General features: G+C 42.1%; 2 protein-coding genes across 2 annotated transcripts; both read right to left on the reverse strand.

The window, feature by feature from the left end:
* Positions 1 to 384: 384 nt before the first annotated feature.
* Positions 385 to 5,740, reverse strand: LOC311138780 (transforming protein RhoA). The gene is made up of 5 exons (XM_084173603.1): positions 5,009 to 5,740; positions 3,664 to 3,821; positions 3,168 to 3,288; positions 2,827 to 2,957; positions 385 to 1,123 (listed from the first exon to the last, which is right to left on the reverse strand). The coding sequence occupies exons 2-5, from the start codon at positions 3,817 to 3,819 to the stop codon at positions 950 to 952; spliced, it is 582 nt and encodes a 193-aa protein (XP_084029729.1). The 5' UTR covers positions 3,820 to 3,821; positions 5,009 to 5,740; the 3' UTR covers positions 385 to 949.
* Positions 5,741 to 8,271: 2,531 nt separating this feature from the next.
* Positions 8,272 to 12,181, reverse strand: LOC311138389 (cytokine-inducible SH2-containing protein-like). The gene is made up of 3 exons (XM_084173057.1): positions 12,115 to 12,181; positions 9,163 to 9,332; positions 8,272 to 8,967 (listed from the first exon to the last, which is right to left on the reverse strand). The coding sequence occupies exons 2-3, from the start codon at positions 9,302 to 9,304 to the stop codon at positions 8,498 to 8,500; spliced, it is 612 nt and encodes a 203-aa protein (XP_084029183.1). The 5' UTR covers positions 9,305 to 9,332; positions 12,115 to 12,181; the 3' UTR covers positions 8,272 to 8,497.
* Positions 12,182 to 18,446: the final 6,265 nt, after the last annotated feature.

Genomic DNA, 18,446 nt, shown 5'->3' on the forward strand with positions numbered 1-18,446 from the left:
GATGTAAGCAGAACTCCTTTTAGTTCTGGCGAAGCAGACAAACAAAGGACAATGATACTGTAGCAACCCTAACCCTAACCCAATACCTATCCACCTTTTCAAGATGCTCAGACTTCTTGGTGTAACGGTTAAGGTGTTGCCTTGACAGTCGCTGGATCCGGGCTACCCCCTGAATTTGCTACATTGGTGTCAGAAGTAGGATGGTGCCCGTGAGGCCATTAGAGAAGTGTGTACACATAAGGGACTTGGTATAGGGAAATATAAGGTCACTACCCACCCCGAATTCGCCACAATACTTTCCTCTCACTGATATCCCAACGACTATACAGTATCTCAATTTGGCTTCTTGCATCGATCATCCTGTTCCTATTAACTTCCACTGTCTCAAGTCTTAGAGGTATTTATTACACAAAGACACGTGTGTTAAACTGAGTGGTCCAGTCTTGTCCGTGTGTGCATATGAATAGATGCACATAGGGCTTTATATGAAGCACATTTATTTCAACAATTTTATGCCTGTGTGCATAATAAAAAAACTAAAAAATTATCAAGCCTATGGGTCACAGTGTATGGGTACCCCACCCTGATTGGCTATGGAGACATTCCTCAGTTCAGTGGGTGGGGCTCAAGCACTTAATTGGCAGGTATGACAATAATAGGTCCCCTGGCTGACCACTTTAGTTGCATGGCAGTACAGGTTCACAAAGGATGTGTTTATGGCAGATTCACTCATGTACAAAAACATAAGCATTTCCATAACCCCATCATTGAATACTGACAAAACCATGACTATTTAACTTGTTTCACTTTACGACAAATTAAAAGCATTACACCTTTAGTAAAAACTGGTGAGCACAGTCTTTTTTGGGGCGAAGGGGGAATAGACCTAATTTCTTATCTTCTGTCGTTCCCCTTGCCCCCAGTAGGAGGCCGAGTCCCTCGCCTCCCTTTACAGTAGGAGGCATTTATTTCTCTGCTTCCCCCGCCGGGCCTGTAGCGCCGCCCTGGTGGCCATCTCAAACACTTCCCTGACGCCATCCTTGGTCTTTGCGGAGCACTCCATGTAGCCGAAGGCACTGATCCGGTTCGCCATGTCACGCCCCTCCTCTGGTTTCACAGGCTCCTGGGGGGGGCAGGCAATGTGGAGTTAGGAAAGCCACATATTGACCCTATGAGAATTAGGTGTGTGTACTTGTTTTCCTACATTATCAGGAAACCAATGTCCTAACAATTCATCCGAATGTCCTAAAAAAAGGTTGGAAAGCAATTACTTTTCAGGTCCTTACATTTGTTTGAATGCTATTTTAAGTTTAATTGGATTCGCCCCTCTGTTCTTGATTTAAAAAATGTTTAACATTTTAAATTATTTGCGTACTTGTTTGACATTTTACTGCATTGTTAGGAGCTAGTAACAATTTCGCTGCACCCTATAAAACCTCCTAAACTGTGCAAACTACCAATAAACTTGATAAACTAGTGTTTGTGCAATGAGTCTTTCATTCCTGTTGAAAGCAAGTCTAAGAAGCGGTAGATCTGTTCTATGTGTGCTATTTCTATGCTTCCCGTTCTGAAGTTTAGTTTTTGCATCTTTTGCGTTCGGTTTTGTAAACCAGCTTCAAACAGTCGGCTTTCCAATTCATCCCAAAGGTGTTCGATGGGGATGACGTCAGGGCTCTGAGCAGGCCAGTCAAGTTCTTCCACACCGATCGACAAACCATTTCTGTACGGACCTCGCTTTGTGCATTGTCATGCGAAACAAGAAAGGGCCTTCCCCAAACTGTTGCCACAAAGTTGGAAGCACAGAATTGTCTAAAATGTCATTGTATGCTGTAGCGTTACGATTTCCCTTCACTGGAACTAAGGGACCTAGCCTGAACCATGAAAAACAGCCCCAGACCAATATTCCTCCTCTACCAAACTTTACAGTTGGCACTATGCATTCGGGCAGGTAGCGTTCTCCTGGCATCCGCCAAACCCAGATTTGTCTGTCGGACTGCCAGATGGTGAAGCGCGATTCGTCACTCCAGAGAATCTGTTTCCACTGCACCAGAGTCCAATGGCGGCGAGCTTTACACCACTCCAGCTGACGCTTGGCATTGGGCTTGGTGATCTTAGGCTTGTGTGCGGCTGCTTGGCCATGGAAACCCATTTCATGAAGCTCCCGACAAACAGTTATTGTGCTGGCGTTGCTTCCAGAGGCAGTTTGGAACTCTGTAGTGAGTGTTGCAACCGAGGACTTTTACGAGCTTCAGCCCTCGGCGGTCCCGTTCTGTGAGCTTATGTGGCATACCACTTCGCAGCTGAGTAGTTGTTGCTCCTAGACATGAAATAGACGAATCCACTAATTTAAAGGGGTGTCCACATACTTTGGAATATATAGTGTATATGTGATTGTATACAAATGCAAGCAAGGGTTGAAATTATTATGTTTTAGTCAAATATCTGTTTGGGCTTCTTGCGATCAATTTAGTATACAAATTATTTGAAATGATGTTCCGGCCCCCTGACCATCCACTCAAGAAAAGATAGGCTTGCAGCTGAATCTACATTTACATTACATTTTAGTCATTTAGCAGACGCTCTTGTTGATGATCCCTGCCCTACACAACTAAGGTGAGTTTTCCTCTTCTCACTTTTCTTAGAATGGTTCTCAACAGTCATTATAGCCTACTGTTGAAATTTGCTGTTAAACACAATGGCAACATGGTCAGGGTAAAGGCGCAACCGTTTTCTAGAAGTCAGGCTTTTTTGCGGGTTCGGGCTAGGTCTGACCGGATTTGAATTTTCAGGCCTGATGACAACTGTAGTGTGTGTGACTGACTGTACCTGCTTCATCTTAGCTAGCTCTCTACGGGTGTGCTCGTCGTTACGCAGGTCCTTTTTGTTGCCCACAAGGATGATGGGAACGTTAGGGCAGAAGTGTTTGACCTCTGGAGTCCATTTCTCTGGGATGTTTTCTACACAGGAGAGAATACAAATCAAGGCTGTCCAGGTACAATGCCTCTGTGTGTGTGTGTGTGTTTGTGCGTGTAAGTGTACTTCCAATTCTGTCAAAGCCGTGTCACCAAAACAAGGGCCCGTGTCACAAAACAGAATATGTATGCATGTGTATATGTCTGCACAGATGTATGTGTGGGTGTCTGCACATAGCAGCATTAAATACTCACCCAAACTGTCAGGGCTATCGATGGAGAAGCACATGAGGATGACATCTGTATCTGGGTAAGATAGGGGGCGGAGCCTATCATAGTCCTCCTGGCCTGCTGTATCCCATAGTGCCAACTCAACCTGCCAAAGGATTTCAGACATCAGCCAACTTCCCAGTTACAGCTGATACCGTGTACGTGACCTACTACTTGAAAAGGCATGATGCCGAATGGCCAACCTAACATTTCATTATTGATAGAGTCAGCAATACGACGTCCTGCATTGAGAAATCGATGACTACTAAAATGTATATCTGCCAACACTGTCTGCCACTATTGGCAATGTATGCAAGCCTTGAGGGAGGATGCAAATTGGGAGGAGGAAATGGCAATATTGGTAGATTTGAATTCTGTTGATTCTAATTGATTGTCCTGCTGAGTACAATGTCATTTTTGAGTCTACCTTTACAGCGAGAGAACTACAGGTTGAAAAAACAAAGGGAGGGGACTTTTTCACCTGTTTGCTGTCGACCTCAATGTCAGCGACATAGTTCTCGAAGACAGTGGGCACGTAGACTTCAGGGAACTGGTCTTTACTGAAGACGATGAGCAGACAGGTCTTCCCACATGCTCCATCTCCAACTATGACCAGCTTCTTTCGGATGGCTGCCATGACTGGACAAATGATAGAGAACATTGAGAGACAGGCATAAATACATTGCAGGTCACAAAGAGTTGGAGCATGGATGGTACTGGCAACAAAGACGTTGTCAAGTCCTGCATGGGCCACATATTCCTTAGTTCAGGAGTCTCCAACTCTGTTCCTGGAGTGCTACCCTCCCGTAGGGTTTCGCTCCAACCCCAGTTGTAACTAACCTAATTCAGTTTATCAACGAGCTAATTATTAGAATCAGGTGCGCTAGATTAGGGTTGGAGTGAACACCTACAGGACAGTAGATCTCCAGGAACAGGGTTTGACAGCCCTGCAGTAAATAATTAGACTATTGTTGTTAGCTGTGGCAAAGTGGTGGAACTGTCCTTCGAAAATAAATCCTTGTTAATGGGCTAGCTCTGTCACTTCAAAAATCATTGATTAATTAATATGATCGGAAAACTATCCTGCAGGATTTGTGATCCGAAACCAAGCCATAGCTGTGTCTTGTCATGAAACCACTAAGGGAACATGTCAGTCATATATTATTATTTTAATTTAGCCAGAACACAAGACTCAGATCAAGATGTCTCGATTGTGCATATTTGCATGTCAATCAGAATAACATTAGCTAGCTAACACAGCTAAAGTTAAGTAGCTAGCTAACGGAGTGGGCTGTCAATCAACATCATAACTCATCATTATCTTAACTAACGTAACGTTAGTAGCTAGCTGTCTACCCCCGACTAGTAAACAACTTTGAATAAGTTAACTAACGAGTTTGATTAGCCACAATAAGATTATGAATTCAGCTAGACAACCAGATAGCTAACTCACATAGAAATTGTTATTAACGTACCCAGCTAGCTAACTTGGCTAACAGCTAGATAGCAACTTAAATTGTGTATTCCGCTAACTAACTAGGTATAGTTAGCTGGTCAACAAATGTGTGATGAATCATTTCTACGGTCCATATCTGATATTACAGGGCACGAATACCAAGTAAACAACAGGCCTAACTAGCTATGTGAATTAGGTAATCAAAAAATACTGATTTGCTCACGTTAAGCTAGCAAGCTATCAGAGGCGGAAGTGATGGGGTGGCTAGCTGGCATTATTGCAGAGGAAAATAAATGTAGCTAGCTTGTAATGCGGTTATATTACTGCAATATTGGTTTATGAGTTATGTTGGTAAGATAATTAGCCTTACCTGAACAATATGTAGCTAGCTAGATTGTTGTTGTTGTTTTCTGGATAATGTCTCGACCTCACGCTTGACTCGCTAGCTCCGTCCCAACCGTGTTTGAGGGGGCGCACTGAAACAAACGCCTATTCTTCTTCTTCTTCTTTTTTTTTATGGCGGACTACAACTCAAAAAGGTGTATTGCCGCCACCAACTGGACGGGTTTAAACCAAAACGTGAAAGGGAAACTAACTTAATCCACCCAAATAAAAAAGTACATTGACAAAACAAAACTCCCACTTCTTCCTTCTTTCAATTCTCCATATCGCCCTTCTCAGGCTCTAGGGCCTGAGAGGGTGGTACGGCTTGTGTCAATATTCCATGTAACTCCTTCGCTGAGAAATATTTCAGCCCCAGGAACCGCTCTGCCGCTTCCACAATGATTTCTATCTTCCTGGACCTTCTCTCCACCTTGGCAGTGCCATTTATCACTATAGCTATAACGGCCACGAAGTCCAACTTCTTAACATTTAAAATGTCAGGATCCTGCTGGTGAAAGGCAACCCCTGCAGCCTGCAGTGAAGGCCTATCCACCACCATGGACTCTTCAAGTGCACCATTCAAACCCTCAACCCTTTTAACAGCTGCTGCATATGATATGCTCTGGATAGCCCTGACTTTGGCCACCTCATTCTCTTTCACCCTTGTGGGGCATTCGAAAGACGTGGCTTCATGGTTCCCACCACAATTGCAAAACAGACACCTATGTGAAGCTAGCCATAATAGGGATTAGCCACAGTAGTGGAATTTGCGGTTTGCTTCAAAATAAAAGTTCCTCATTGAAAGTGATACAAATGGATACAAATAGTGGAATCATGCCATGTTTGGACTAGATCATGCTAAACAAGTTTGGAATGTTGTATAAATTAAACAAAAGACAATAGTTAATTTGACAACAACAAATCAGTTGAAATCACACTGTGATTTCAGAATTGCATTGGGGGCATACTTATATTTCACTGTACAGCCTTACCTATGGATCTTGGGTCCATTAAATTGGGTATCAGCCCACTCAATGACACCCACAGAACACAACTGTGAAGAGTTTTTACAAATATTAGCGTTGTAGGACTTATTGTGGGACTTTAGCTGTGGGTGTAGACTTAAGCCCACTGTGTAGCTCAGTTGGTAGAGCATGGTGCTTGCAACGCCAGGGTTGTGGGTTCGATTCCCACGGGGGGCCAGAATGAAAATGTATGCAGTCGCTCTGCAATGTACAGCCTGTGGGAAATCACCTCCCCAGTCAGCCACATTAAGCTTACTAGTCAACCTACTATGCATATTGGACTTTCATATTGCACTGTACTGTCACTGAGTAGACTGATACCCCATTTCAGTTATCCACAATCCTTAGATAAGGCTGTACAGTGCAATATGAACGTCCAATACGCATAGTAGATTGACTGGTAGGATTAATGTGGCTCATTTCACAGTGGTTTCAGAGTCCCGCAATATGAGCTTGAACACTAATATTTGTTTGAACCCTTCACAGTGGGTGTTCTGTGGGGGTCACTGAGTAGACTGATACCCCATAGGTAAGTCTGCACTGTGAAATATAAGTATTCTGAAGTGGATTACATCCACAGTGCGATTTCAACTGAGTTGTACTTTTTTTTTGTCAAATTAACTAATTGCTGTTTTTTTGTTGAATTTATATAACATCATTCCAAATTTGTTTAGCCTTATCTAGTCCAAATATGGCATGATTCCACTATTAGTATCCATTTGTATAACTTTCAATTAGCGAACCGCATATTCCACTATTGTGGCTAATCCTTATTGTGGCTAGCTTTACATAGATGAAACAGACCAACAAGGGAGTGAAGGGAGGAGGAGGGCGGGTGGTAGAAAAAGCTTTGATGGGAAAGAGTCGGACAGAAATGATTGTGTACCGTCAGGGTTTCCTCCCTCTCTGTGGAAATTGACTGAAACCACAGAGTTCAGAACCTACGGCAGGGGTGCCCGTGCCCCATCGTCCAGACTGCAATAGGTGTTTTTTGTTATTGTTGTTGTCACAAAATAGACTTATGCCGGGTTCATGTGCTAGTCGGAACTATGAAACTCGGAAATGTCCGACTTGCTAACTGGTTGAACGCGGCACGTGTACTGTATAACTAAAACTAGTTGTTAGCAAGTTGTACATTTCCAAATGTCCTAGTTCCGAGTAGCAGTTGAACACGGCATTATACTTGGGCTGGGATTCTCCTCTCATCAGACCCGTCGCCAGACCTCAGTCTTAAGGGGGGCATATGAAATGCATGGGAGGGCAGGGCACAATTATTATTAGCCTACAGTATGTATATTTAATAATACATTCCTTCCTTTCTTACATCTTGGCACCACCAGCACAAACACCAACAAATTAATTGAGTCTTAAAAAAGTAAATTGCATGGTAATAATTATGATAATTAATTATTATAGTTAATTGATAATTAAAATGAATGCTAATTCCACTGATGGAGTAGAAATATGATTTTAAAAGTCCCTGTTAAGAAATTTGTAAAAGGCCCTGCATTCTATGCAAATTCTAACTTATTGGGAACAGATTGCTAAACAAAAGTTGACAAAATGGTCAGCCTGTCTCTAATGCTTCACAATGCTGTGTGTGTGTGTGCATGTGTGTGCAGGTGTCTGTTCATGTGCGTATGTGTCTGTTTGTGTGTGTGTGTGTGTGTTTGTGTTTGTATGCGCTTCTATTTGTGTGTGTGTGTGTGTGTGTGTGTGTGTGTGTGTATGTGTGTGTGTGTGTGTGTGTAAGTACACTCCATCCTCTGTTGGTGTATTAATAACCATGGCTCTGGCTCTAATCCTGATAAGAGATTTTCTCAGCATTGCTTAAATCCACTTCATGGAAACCAACTCAGGCAAAATGTTTCCATGGAAATGCTCCCAGCAATGTGCTCAATGATAAAGATAACAGGGAGTACAGCAGCAAGGTGTTGGTTTTATTATTACACTATCTACAATTCCTGTTCATTCCTGGTAGAGTAATTACTCTCTTTTTCGGGTTACTGCTACTCTCTATAAGTCTGTTAGTGATGGTTTAGAATATATTATGGGTTAGACATAAGATGAACAATATTTTTATTTTTATTTTTTTACTATAAAATAGATTTATTTACATGAATAGACAAATAATCCATATAATGTCATTCTTATAAAATCCTTGACAAAATATTAAAGTAAACAGTATAAATGGTAATAAAAATATAATTTTAGGAGTCCGTTTCATGGGTGTCTGTACGAGAAGCCCAAGGCCCAGTGAGACTTGTATAGTTCTACTCTTCCCAGACAACACTGCACTTTGCTTCCCATGGTGCCACTGTCCAGCTGAGCTGAGGCCATTTCTGACCCTATAAGCATAAGGTCATAACCTCTGACCTTCACTGGGAGGTCGCTAGTGCTGCTGTGTGCCCTTCCATGGGCAGGGATGGCTGCCAGACGACCCTCATACATCATACCTGGAAGGGGTAGTCCTGAAGGTAGCGCACTAGTGAGCATGGCAGGGGCAGCTGGTTAGGACAGTCAGTGTGGTGGTTGATGGTGAGTCGGGTAAGGTGCTGGAGGGAGGGGAAGGCCTGGGGCAGGGGACGCAGCAGTTTGAGCAGTACTGCATTGTCCTTCACTGCGGGCTGGGCTGGGCTGGGTTTGGCTTTAGGTTGAGGAGGGTCCTCCACATAATGCTGTACCAGGCTGCAGACATCAGGGAAGGACAGCAAGTGAGGGGGGCCTGGGGAGCTGGAGTCGAGCCGGAAGTGACCCCCGCTGTACTCTATGCGTACATTGGTGGGGCCAACGGCTGTCTTCACTGACAGGGTCAGCATGTAGAGGGGGTGGCTGCTGTCGCGTACCAGGAAGGTTCCCACTGACATCTTCAGGAGAGCGTCTCGAGCCTCACTGGCCGAAATGGAGCCCCAATACCAGCCTGGAGCCAGAAACAGACCCACACGTTACTACACATTACTACTGTGTTCGATATCATCTTACAGCAGCCACACAGACTTTAACACTGACACACACACACTGACATATATATACACACACACACACACTGACATCACACACAATAGGGGTGGGGGGCATGGATTAAAAATGGTGTGTTAAATACTAGTTGGCGTACCTGAGTTTTGCAGGTACTGGAAGGTGGTGGTGATGCAGCAGAGGTCCTCTGTAGAGTCGTAGAGAGGGGCAGCCCGATTCTGACATGACCCTCTTCTCTCACCAGGATCCTGCTGCATGCTGTTCATCGTCCTGGCAATCATATTCGAAGGTGGCCCTGGCAACAGAGCCCTGAGGTGAAGAAACGATTGTCCATTTAGTGCATGGATTGGATAGGCTATAACACAGTAGTTACTATGGAGACAGAAACATATGTCATAGGTGGGGCAAAATGGTTGTGATTTCCACCCCACAACGTGGTCAAATAAGATAAGTGGTGGGAGGGGGGAGAGATTGCTCATGTAACTTGCTTTGTGTTTGATGTTTAGGGGAATAAAAAGCATGAGCTGGCGCACACCCAGAGAAAATCCTGACTGATGAAAATCAGTGAATATCAGACTACAAAAACAGTTTTTCATAACTTGGCAAATGGTGGTATATGAACCACAGGAGGTTGGTGGCACCTTAATTGGGGAGGACGGGTCGTGGCAATGGCTGGAGCGGAATTAGTGGAATGGTATCAAATACATCAAACATGGTTTCCATGTGTTTGATGCCATTCCATTCGCTCCGTTCCAGCCAATATTATGAGCCGTCCTCCCCTCAGCAGCCTCCACTGATATAAACCCATAGGAGGCACTTTGTTAAACTGTCAGACAGGGGGCCCGAAGGCACTGATGCTGCCATTACATAAAATGTGGCAAATGTTGTGAATGTGTCAGGAATCTGTAGCCTATTGAAGATTATTTCCTCCTTTTTGTATCAACCATGACTTTCACTATCAACCATCATAGCCGCGGGAAGTAGGAGTGCTGAGGGTGCTGCAACACCCCCTGATAAATCGAAATACAAATATTAATGGACACAATTAGTACACTAGGCCTTTATTACTCCTGTATGAGTGGAGAAAAATACTTGTCAGCAGAGTGGAGAAAGATACTTGTCAGCTACCCCCCCCCCCCGGAGGTCTGGCCCCCCAGATAGCACATGAACACCTCATAAGAAATAAATGTTTAGAATCACATGTAATTAGCTTTAACACTGAAACATTTTCTCTCAGCCTTATGGCAAAATGCATAGAATAGCAGGAAATTAGCTCAGAGATTCTTGAAAGTCGGGACAATCCTTGTCCAGCAGGGAAACCTTATTTCTATAGTTGTTATTTCATTATTGTTTGAGCTTAAAATGTACATTTATGGGGAATTTTACAAGGGAAAATATATGTTTTGGAATTTTCAAAATACTTTGAATATTATTCATGTTGACTCTATGCCTGAAAATGCCCTAGTCCGGAGCAAAGAATCCAGTTTTCAAACTCTCCAAAAAAGCGTTTAAATTTTAAAATGGCAATAATGGATATTAATAACTGAAAAATGATCTTATGTAGTTTTTTGCAATAGCCCTCTGTGAAAGAATATTTCTCACAAAAATGATTCCTAAAAGATGTCCATGTAGTGCAACAAGACCACTCATGATCTGGAAAGTTCTCTACTTTTGACAGATTTAAACAAACAATATTAGAATCACCATGGTCATAACCATAAATTGTCCTGTATAACACTTGAATAAAGAAGAAAAATGACATGTTTGTCAACTCCGTAAAACATCAACTCCATCAGATTTTTGTTGAAAGAGCTGATAGGATGGTTTATATTGGGGATTTTCAAATGAATAATTTTCCATATTTTACAAATGTTTGTATTGAACTTTTACTTTTAGAGGCAAAAATATGTATGTTTTGATTATCTGTTGTCAACTCCATCAGTGGCTTGTCAACTCCATCAGTGGCCTGTCAACTCCATCAGTGGCTTGTCAACTCTGTTACTGATGGAGTCAATATTTTTTTGTCAATATTCTGAAACGTATTTTAATCTCTGCTCTGCAACATATGCTTAAAGAATTGAAGTATTTGCTGTGCTAGACCTGAGGGATAATGTTTGTTTTATACATTTTGTTTTATGTTCTAAATCTAGAAAATAAACATGCCAAAATACTCACAACATTAGCCCTGGAGCATTTAATAGTGCTATTAAACAAACATAAAGATGTTTGGAGATTTGTATTACATATTTGAATAATCTAATGTTAGAATTAAACAATCAAGGCCTTCAAACACGTGTTGCACAATACTTGTAAAAATGAAATGCCTTTTATGGTGTCTTATGGAGATTATATAAATTCATTTAGTTGCATTTTATGATTTAGGTTGTTCCTTTACGTGGTGTGGTAGGGCGGCAGGTAGCCTAGCGGTTAGAGCAACTGAAAGCTTGCTGGTTTGAATCCCCGAGTCGACAAGGCTCTGTTGGTGTACCCTTGAGCAAGGCACTTAACCGTAATTGCTCTGGATAAGAGTGTCTGCTAAATTACAACAACATAAAACATAGCTGATACTTTGGTCTATCAAAATATATATTTCATATTTTGTTATATTAAGACCAATATTTTGGGGAACAAAATTTAGATTGTCCCGTCTTTCAAGACTCCCTGGGCTCTAAAACAGCAACATTTTCTCTCAGCCTCATGGCAAAATGTGTAAAATAGCATGAGATATATAAAGCTATGTATGTAGGTCACAAGGTCAAATACGAATTCTTGACCTGCAATCACTTCCATTCTGGATAAAAGGTCCATCAACATTCAAAGTTTCAGGTTAAACTACAGGCCTAATTTCATCTGCAAATATAAAGTCATATATATCATAGACCCTTTAATAATTATCCTGGCTTTGTTCCACTCCGTCTGATACAACAAATACGATCTGTGCTAATACGGAATTTTTCTTTGACTATTATGATGTCAAAACTGAGGCTACATTTTCTCAGCACAGTCAAGGTGTGAAATTAAAATGAGCATATAGGGAGAAAAAACATTATTACCTAGCCTAATAATTGTTCCAACAATACATTTTACTTACCTTTGAACACACAATCATAATGAAATTGAATCCAGTTGAAAAAATGTGATAGGCTGTACAATTATTTAACAGATCCAGTGATTATTAATGTGTAGGAACAGTCACTGAGTTCATGCTGTCATGGCGCCAATAATCCGACAAAAAATGTTTCTCATCAAATCAAGAGACTTTTCTGATTTTTTTTCCAAAACTAAAAAATCATAAGTTATTTTGGTGATAACGTAAAAAATCTCCAATGTGTCAGTGTCAACCTTGGAAAAGAAAGATAGGCTACGTCCAACGCAGTGATCCACTCGCCAGACACAATTGTTCTATGTTTTATTCTACAGAAAGCCCGTGAGAAAACGCCTCTCTTGTAAAGTCAGTTTTGCGGGTCGACGGAAGTTCTAGGAATCTAATTCCAAGAATGGCTTTGTATTTCAGAGCGGCGGTGGCAAGGGCCGCTTCTGCCCACTCGGTTTCGCGGAACTGCGCTTATGAGCTGCGCTGCGTTTCGATTGGCTCCATACATGCTCCGTTTACTTCTCTGCCGCGCGACAGGGCTATGGAAGCTGCCCAGCTGGCTTCACCAGTAATGCGCAGCTGATGACTTCCAAGTAGTGCACTTTCCAGAAAAGCTGACTAAATTTTGACTTTAGCCACTGACTGAGCCTCCGCTTTATAATGCTCCGCCCTCCTAATGTCTATAGCAGGGATCTTCAACTCAATGGCGATTTTAGCATGTAAATCATGGTGGGGCAAACTCAAACATTTTGTTTTTAATGCATGCCAGCAAAGCCACTACACAACACTAAACAATACATTAATTACACTGTAACGGTGACAAACGGTGCTCACAAACTGTTAGGGCCTACATAAAGCTGACCCAACAGCAGAGCTTTCTTTTCAGCACAATGGAGTGAATCCTTACCACCGCTACACCTGGCTATCAGCGGAGCCTTGTCTGGCAGCGAAACAGTTCATTCAGCCTCATTTACTGCCATTTAAAAAACATAGCTGATATGGCTGACTTGCTTAAACAAATGTGGTTTCTACTGACAACTGAGATGTACAAACTATGGCATAAGAGGATGATGAGCGGATAAGAGGCAATCCGTAATTTCGATTAACACATGAATAAGCGAGCTAGAACGATGTAGTCAATATAAGTATTTGTTCAGCACTTTTGAAATGTACAGCGACAGAATTCAGAACATGGGCCTTTCTTACAGTATTCTCCCTGTATACCAAGTCAAAACCGTAGGATAAATAAAGGGGGCCTACAGTGCATTCGGAAAGTATTCAGACCCACTGACTTTTTCCACATTTTGTTACATTACAGCCTTATTCTAAAATGGATTAAATTGTTGTTGTTTTTCTTCATCAATCTACACACAATACCCCATAATGACAAAGCAAAAACAGGTTTTTATAATTTTTTGCAAATGTATTAAAAATGAAAAACTGAAATATCACATTTACAAAAGTATTCAGACCCTTTACTCAGTACTTTGTTGAAGCACCGTTGGCAGCGATTACAGCCTCCAGTCTTCTTGGGTATGATGCTACAAGCTTGGCACACCTGTATTTGGGGAGTTTCTCCCATTCTTCTCTGCAGATCCTCTCAAGCTCTGTCAGGTTGGATGGGGTACGTCACTGCACAGCTATTTTCAGGTCTCTCCAGACATGTTTGATCGGGTTCAAGTCCGGGCTCTGGCTGGGCCACTCAAGGACATTCAGAGACTTGTCCTGAAGCCACTCCTGCGTTGTCTTGGGTGTGTGCTTAGGGTCGTTGTCCTGTTGGAAGGTGAACCTTCGCCCCAGTCTAAGATCCTGAGCGCTCTGGAGTAGGTTTTCATCAAGGATCTCTCTGTGCTTAATTTATTTTTATTTTTTATTTTTAGTCATTTAGCAGACGCTCTTATCCAGAGCGACTTACAGGAGCAATTAGGGTTAAGTGCCTTGCTCAAGGGCACATCGACAGATTTTTCACCTAGTCGGCTCGGGGATTAGAACCAGCGACCTTTCGGTTACTGGCACAACGCTCTTAACCACTAAGCTACCTGCTACTTTGTACCATTCATCTTTCCCTCTATCCTGACTAGTCTCCCAGTGCCTGCCGCTGAGAAACATCCCCACAGTATGATGCTGCCACCACCATGCGTCACCGTAGGGATGGTGCCAGGTTTCCTCCAGACGTGACACTTGGCATTCAGGCCAAAGAGTTCAATCTTGGTTTCATCAGACCAGAGAATCTTGTTTCTCATGGTCTGAGAGTCTTTAGGTGCCTTTTGGCAAACTCCAAGCGAGCTGTCATGTGCCTTTTACTGAGGAGTGGCTTCCGTCTGGCCACTCTACCATAAAGGCCTGATTGGTGGAGTGCTGCAGAGATGGTTATTCTTCTGGAAGGTTCTCCCATCTCCACAGAGGAACTCTGGAGCTCTGTCAGAGTGACCATTGGGTTCTTGGTCACCTCCCTGACCAAGGCCCTTCTCCCCCGTTTGCTCAGTTTGGCCAGGTGGCCAGCTCTAGGAAGAGTCTTGGTGGTTCCAAATTTCTTTCATTTAAGAATGATGGAGGCCACTGTGTTCTTGGGGACCTTCAATGCTGCAGAATTTTTTTGGTATCCTTCCCCAGATCTGTGCCTCGACACAATCCTGTCTCAGAGCTCTACGGACAATTCCTTCAACCTCATGGCTTGGTTTTTGCTCTGACATGCACTGTCAACTGTGGGACCTTATATAGCCAGGTGTATGCCTTTCCAAATTATGTTCAATCAATTGAATTTACCACAAGTGGACTTCAACCAAGTTGTAGAAACATCTCAAGGATGATCAATGGAAACAGGTTGCACCTGAGCTCAATTTCGAGTCTCATAGCAAAGGGTCTGAATACTTATGTAAATAAGGTATTTCTGTTTTCTAGTTTTAATAAATTAGCAAAAAATTCTGAAAACCTGTTTTCACTTTGTCATTATGGGGTATTGTGTGTAGATTGATGAGGAACATTTTTAATTTAATCCATTTTAGAATAAGGCTGTAACGTAACAAAATGTGGAAAAAGTCAAGGTGTCTGTCACGTTCGTTGAATGACGGGACAGACCAAGGCGCAGCGTGATATATGTACATGTTTATTTTCTATTAAACACAACGACAAAACAACCAACAAAACGAAACGTGAAGTCCAAGGTAGACACAACATACCTTAACCGGAACAAGATCCCACAACCCACTAGTGCTAATAGGCTGCCTAAGATGGTCCCCAATCAGAGACAACGAACGACAGCTGCCTCTGATTGGGAACCACACCGGCCAACATAGAACCATACATACTAGATCGACAAACAATGACCAAACACAACAAGGAATATACACACCCTGACTCAACATATAAGCGTCCCCTGAGTCAGGGCGTGACAGTGTCTGAATACTTTCCGAATGCACTGTATAAGCAGACAATGAAAGCTCTTACAATATTCGATGATTACATTTCTCTAAAACAGGCTATAGGCTACATGTGCACCACCAAGTCAGAACAGTAGGCTAAGTTATGAGGGGGGAAAGGAACCAAATTATTAGGGTGAGGCACATGAGCTACTAACAACTAACTACACTTAGTATTACTTTCTTAGCTACAGTATACATATCTCCCTGGCATATTACATAATTTATGCAGCAATATCCAAGACATTGTTGAACTCACCTTGTTGTGCTCACTTGAACAGGAAGCTGGTGCGGCGGTCCTTGTGGGCAAGTTTTTTCATCAAACTTTGTCATCAAAGTCTGGCGTTATCTGTATATATGGTGCTTTCAAGACAACTGGGCTCTGAAAAAACAAGGTTGAATCATGACGTGAGTGATCTTCAGATCGGAGCTCTAGAAAGAGGCCAGAGTTCCCGACTTGGAATTCCGAGTTGGATGACCGTTCAAAACGTATTTCCCAGTCGGAGATAGTTTTTTTCAGAGTTCCCAGTTGTCTTGAACTCACTGAAGTCTGAGATTTCAGAGTTTCCAGTTGTTTTGAACGTGGCAGAAGTCATGCTGGTGTCATGACTTGCCCTCATGGGTTGAGGATCAAACTTTCCTGCTAGGCAAAGGTTTGAACACCCCGTTTCCTGGGGGCCAGTTATATGACTTAACAGCCGGTCATAAATAGTTTGCAGAAAAGGACTCCTTTTGGTCTCTATTATGGGAAGAAAGAATTTCCCTGTGAGACAAAGGAAGTCTTCCCGCCAAGACTCCAACATCCAAAAGTGGATAATGAAACAATATTCCTACTTAAAAGAATGTGGGAAATGGTCAGTGGGGATCTAAAGAATAATCATGTCATATTGTTTATTATTTTATGTTGTCATTAAGGATGGTATCAAGTAATAACTGTAACTCGGAAAGTGTACATATTCTATCTATCAAGTTTACATCTAAATGTTGTATAAAATATATGATTAAGTATGAGAGTATTTTGGTGAAGATAGGAATGTGATTTTAGTCTTCTAATGAGATAATAGTTTTTCATATAAACTATGCACAGTGACTAGCCACACCCCGAGTGACATCAGAGATCGTGTAAACATGATGGAACGCCCCTTTTACCCCGAGTGCATAAAAAGCCTTGAAAAACAAATCAACCTTTAGACCAGCAGACGTGAAGCGTGAGCAAAACATTGCAAATGGTTGAATTTCTACCAGACCAGTAAGCCCCACGGCTTAGAATGGTTGACACTCTACAAGACCAAGAAGCGTGAAGCTGAAGCTACACGTTACAAAATGGTTAGACTAGAAAGACCAGAAAACATGAGATGTTAGTCCACACGTTTGAAATGGAGAAACTCTGAAACTCTCAACCTCTACACGAGGTGAAGAAGAAGACAATGCACTAGACCTTATCATTTAAGTCTGCAGCGGGCATGTATAGTCGTCTAGAGAACTTTCACTCAAGACACGAGATAAAGGACAATCCCTCTCCGACAACCGCTGGTACATCTGAAGTATCCATTCTAACCACTACTATGACCAGAAACTCTACCAAGGACATTGAGATCTCTGGTGGGCAAACTAGAGTCCTACATCATCAACTCAACTATCGAGGACAGCAACACGTAAATACATGTTGTATTTCTAATCCGAATGAGCGTTATTAGGGTGCATAAGTATTATGATTACTGTGAGCATAGTATCCAAAGTAACCACAATAGTTTGAATCTCTCTCTCCCTTCCACTCTGACCCTCCTTCTACCCAAGCATTCAAGCTAATGTTAGTCCAGTCCACTAGGGACCTGTTTTCATTCATTCGATTCCCACGGGGGGCCAGTATGAAAAAACTGGATAAGAGCGTCTGCTAAATGACTAAAATGTAAAAATGTAAATACATAATTAAGCCAATTTGTGTATTGCTGATTCATCAATAAGGTTAGGGTTCTTGCAGGTTCAAGGATTATGCGACGTTCAGAATGAGACTGATATGAGATAATTATTTAATAAGTGACTGTTATCAATATGTAACACATATATCTTCTAAGAGTTTAATTCGGGAGATGGTAACTCGTTAAACAACTTCTTCCGTGGTGCCCCAAATTCCTAATGAGTTAATTGTTACATGATTAATTTATTTGAGTGACAATTAAACATAGATAGGTGATTCGATAAATAATAGTCATACATTTAAGTAAGTAAGTCACGACACTGGATTGACAGCATGGCCAATGTAGTCAACCTTTTCTGGCCCATGGTGTTGAATGTTTATCATTTTAAGCTTGGAAAAGAGACCCTTAAACCCATACTTGGACCACACACCCACTCCACTGAATAGCAGGCTAGTGATTGCTTTGCAACGCTTGCAGTTAGCCACTGATTCCTTCCAAACCACTCATTGTTGAATTTGCGATTTCCAACTTGTTGTGTAGTGTTTATGTCCAATGGCCGTTGAGCCATTGAATTTCTCTTCATATGACAAGAATTGAAAAGGATTTGCCAGTAGATTGTCGACTTGATTCATGATGATGACTGCTTGTCTAGCTTGCTGGCTAAAAATGTGAAGGTATGATGTTGACATGATCAGTCCAATCAAAGCTACGGTAGATATAACGTGATTTGACGTCATTTTATCTGTGGCCAATGACCTTGAGCCTTCTTGGATGGGCACTTCTAATGTAAATCTATGGCAGCAACCAAGGGGCTTGAATTTTCGATCTCTCCCTGTAGATTTTGCGGTGAAGTAGTGTCCACACGAGTGACAGAACACTGAGCCAATCACGCCGCAACTAGAGAACATTACCAACCCATACACTCCGTATTTTCCACTGGCTACCCCACCACCACAGAAAGCACTGAGCTAGGCTGAAACACTTGCATTTT

This window comes from Coregonus lavaretus (genome assembly GCF_964263955.1).
Source record: "Coregonus lavaretus genome assembly, chromosome: 12".
In the NCBI taxonomy this organism is placed as follows: domain Eukaryota; kingdom Metazoa; phylum Chordata; class Actinopteri; order Salmoniformes; family Salmonidae; genus Coregonus; species Coregonus lavaretus.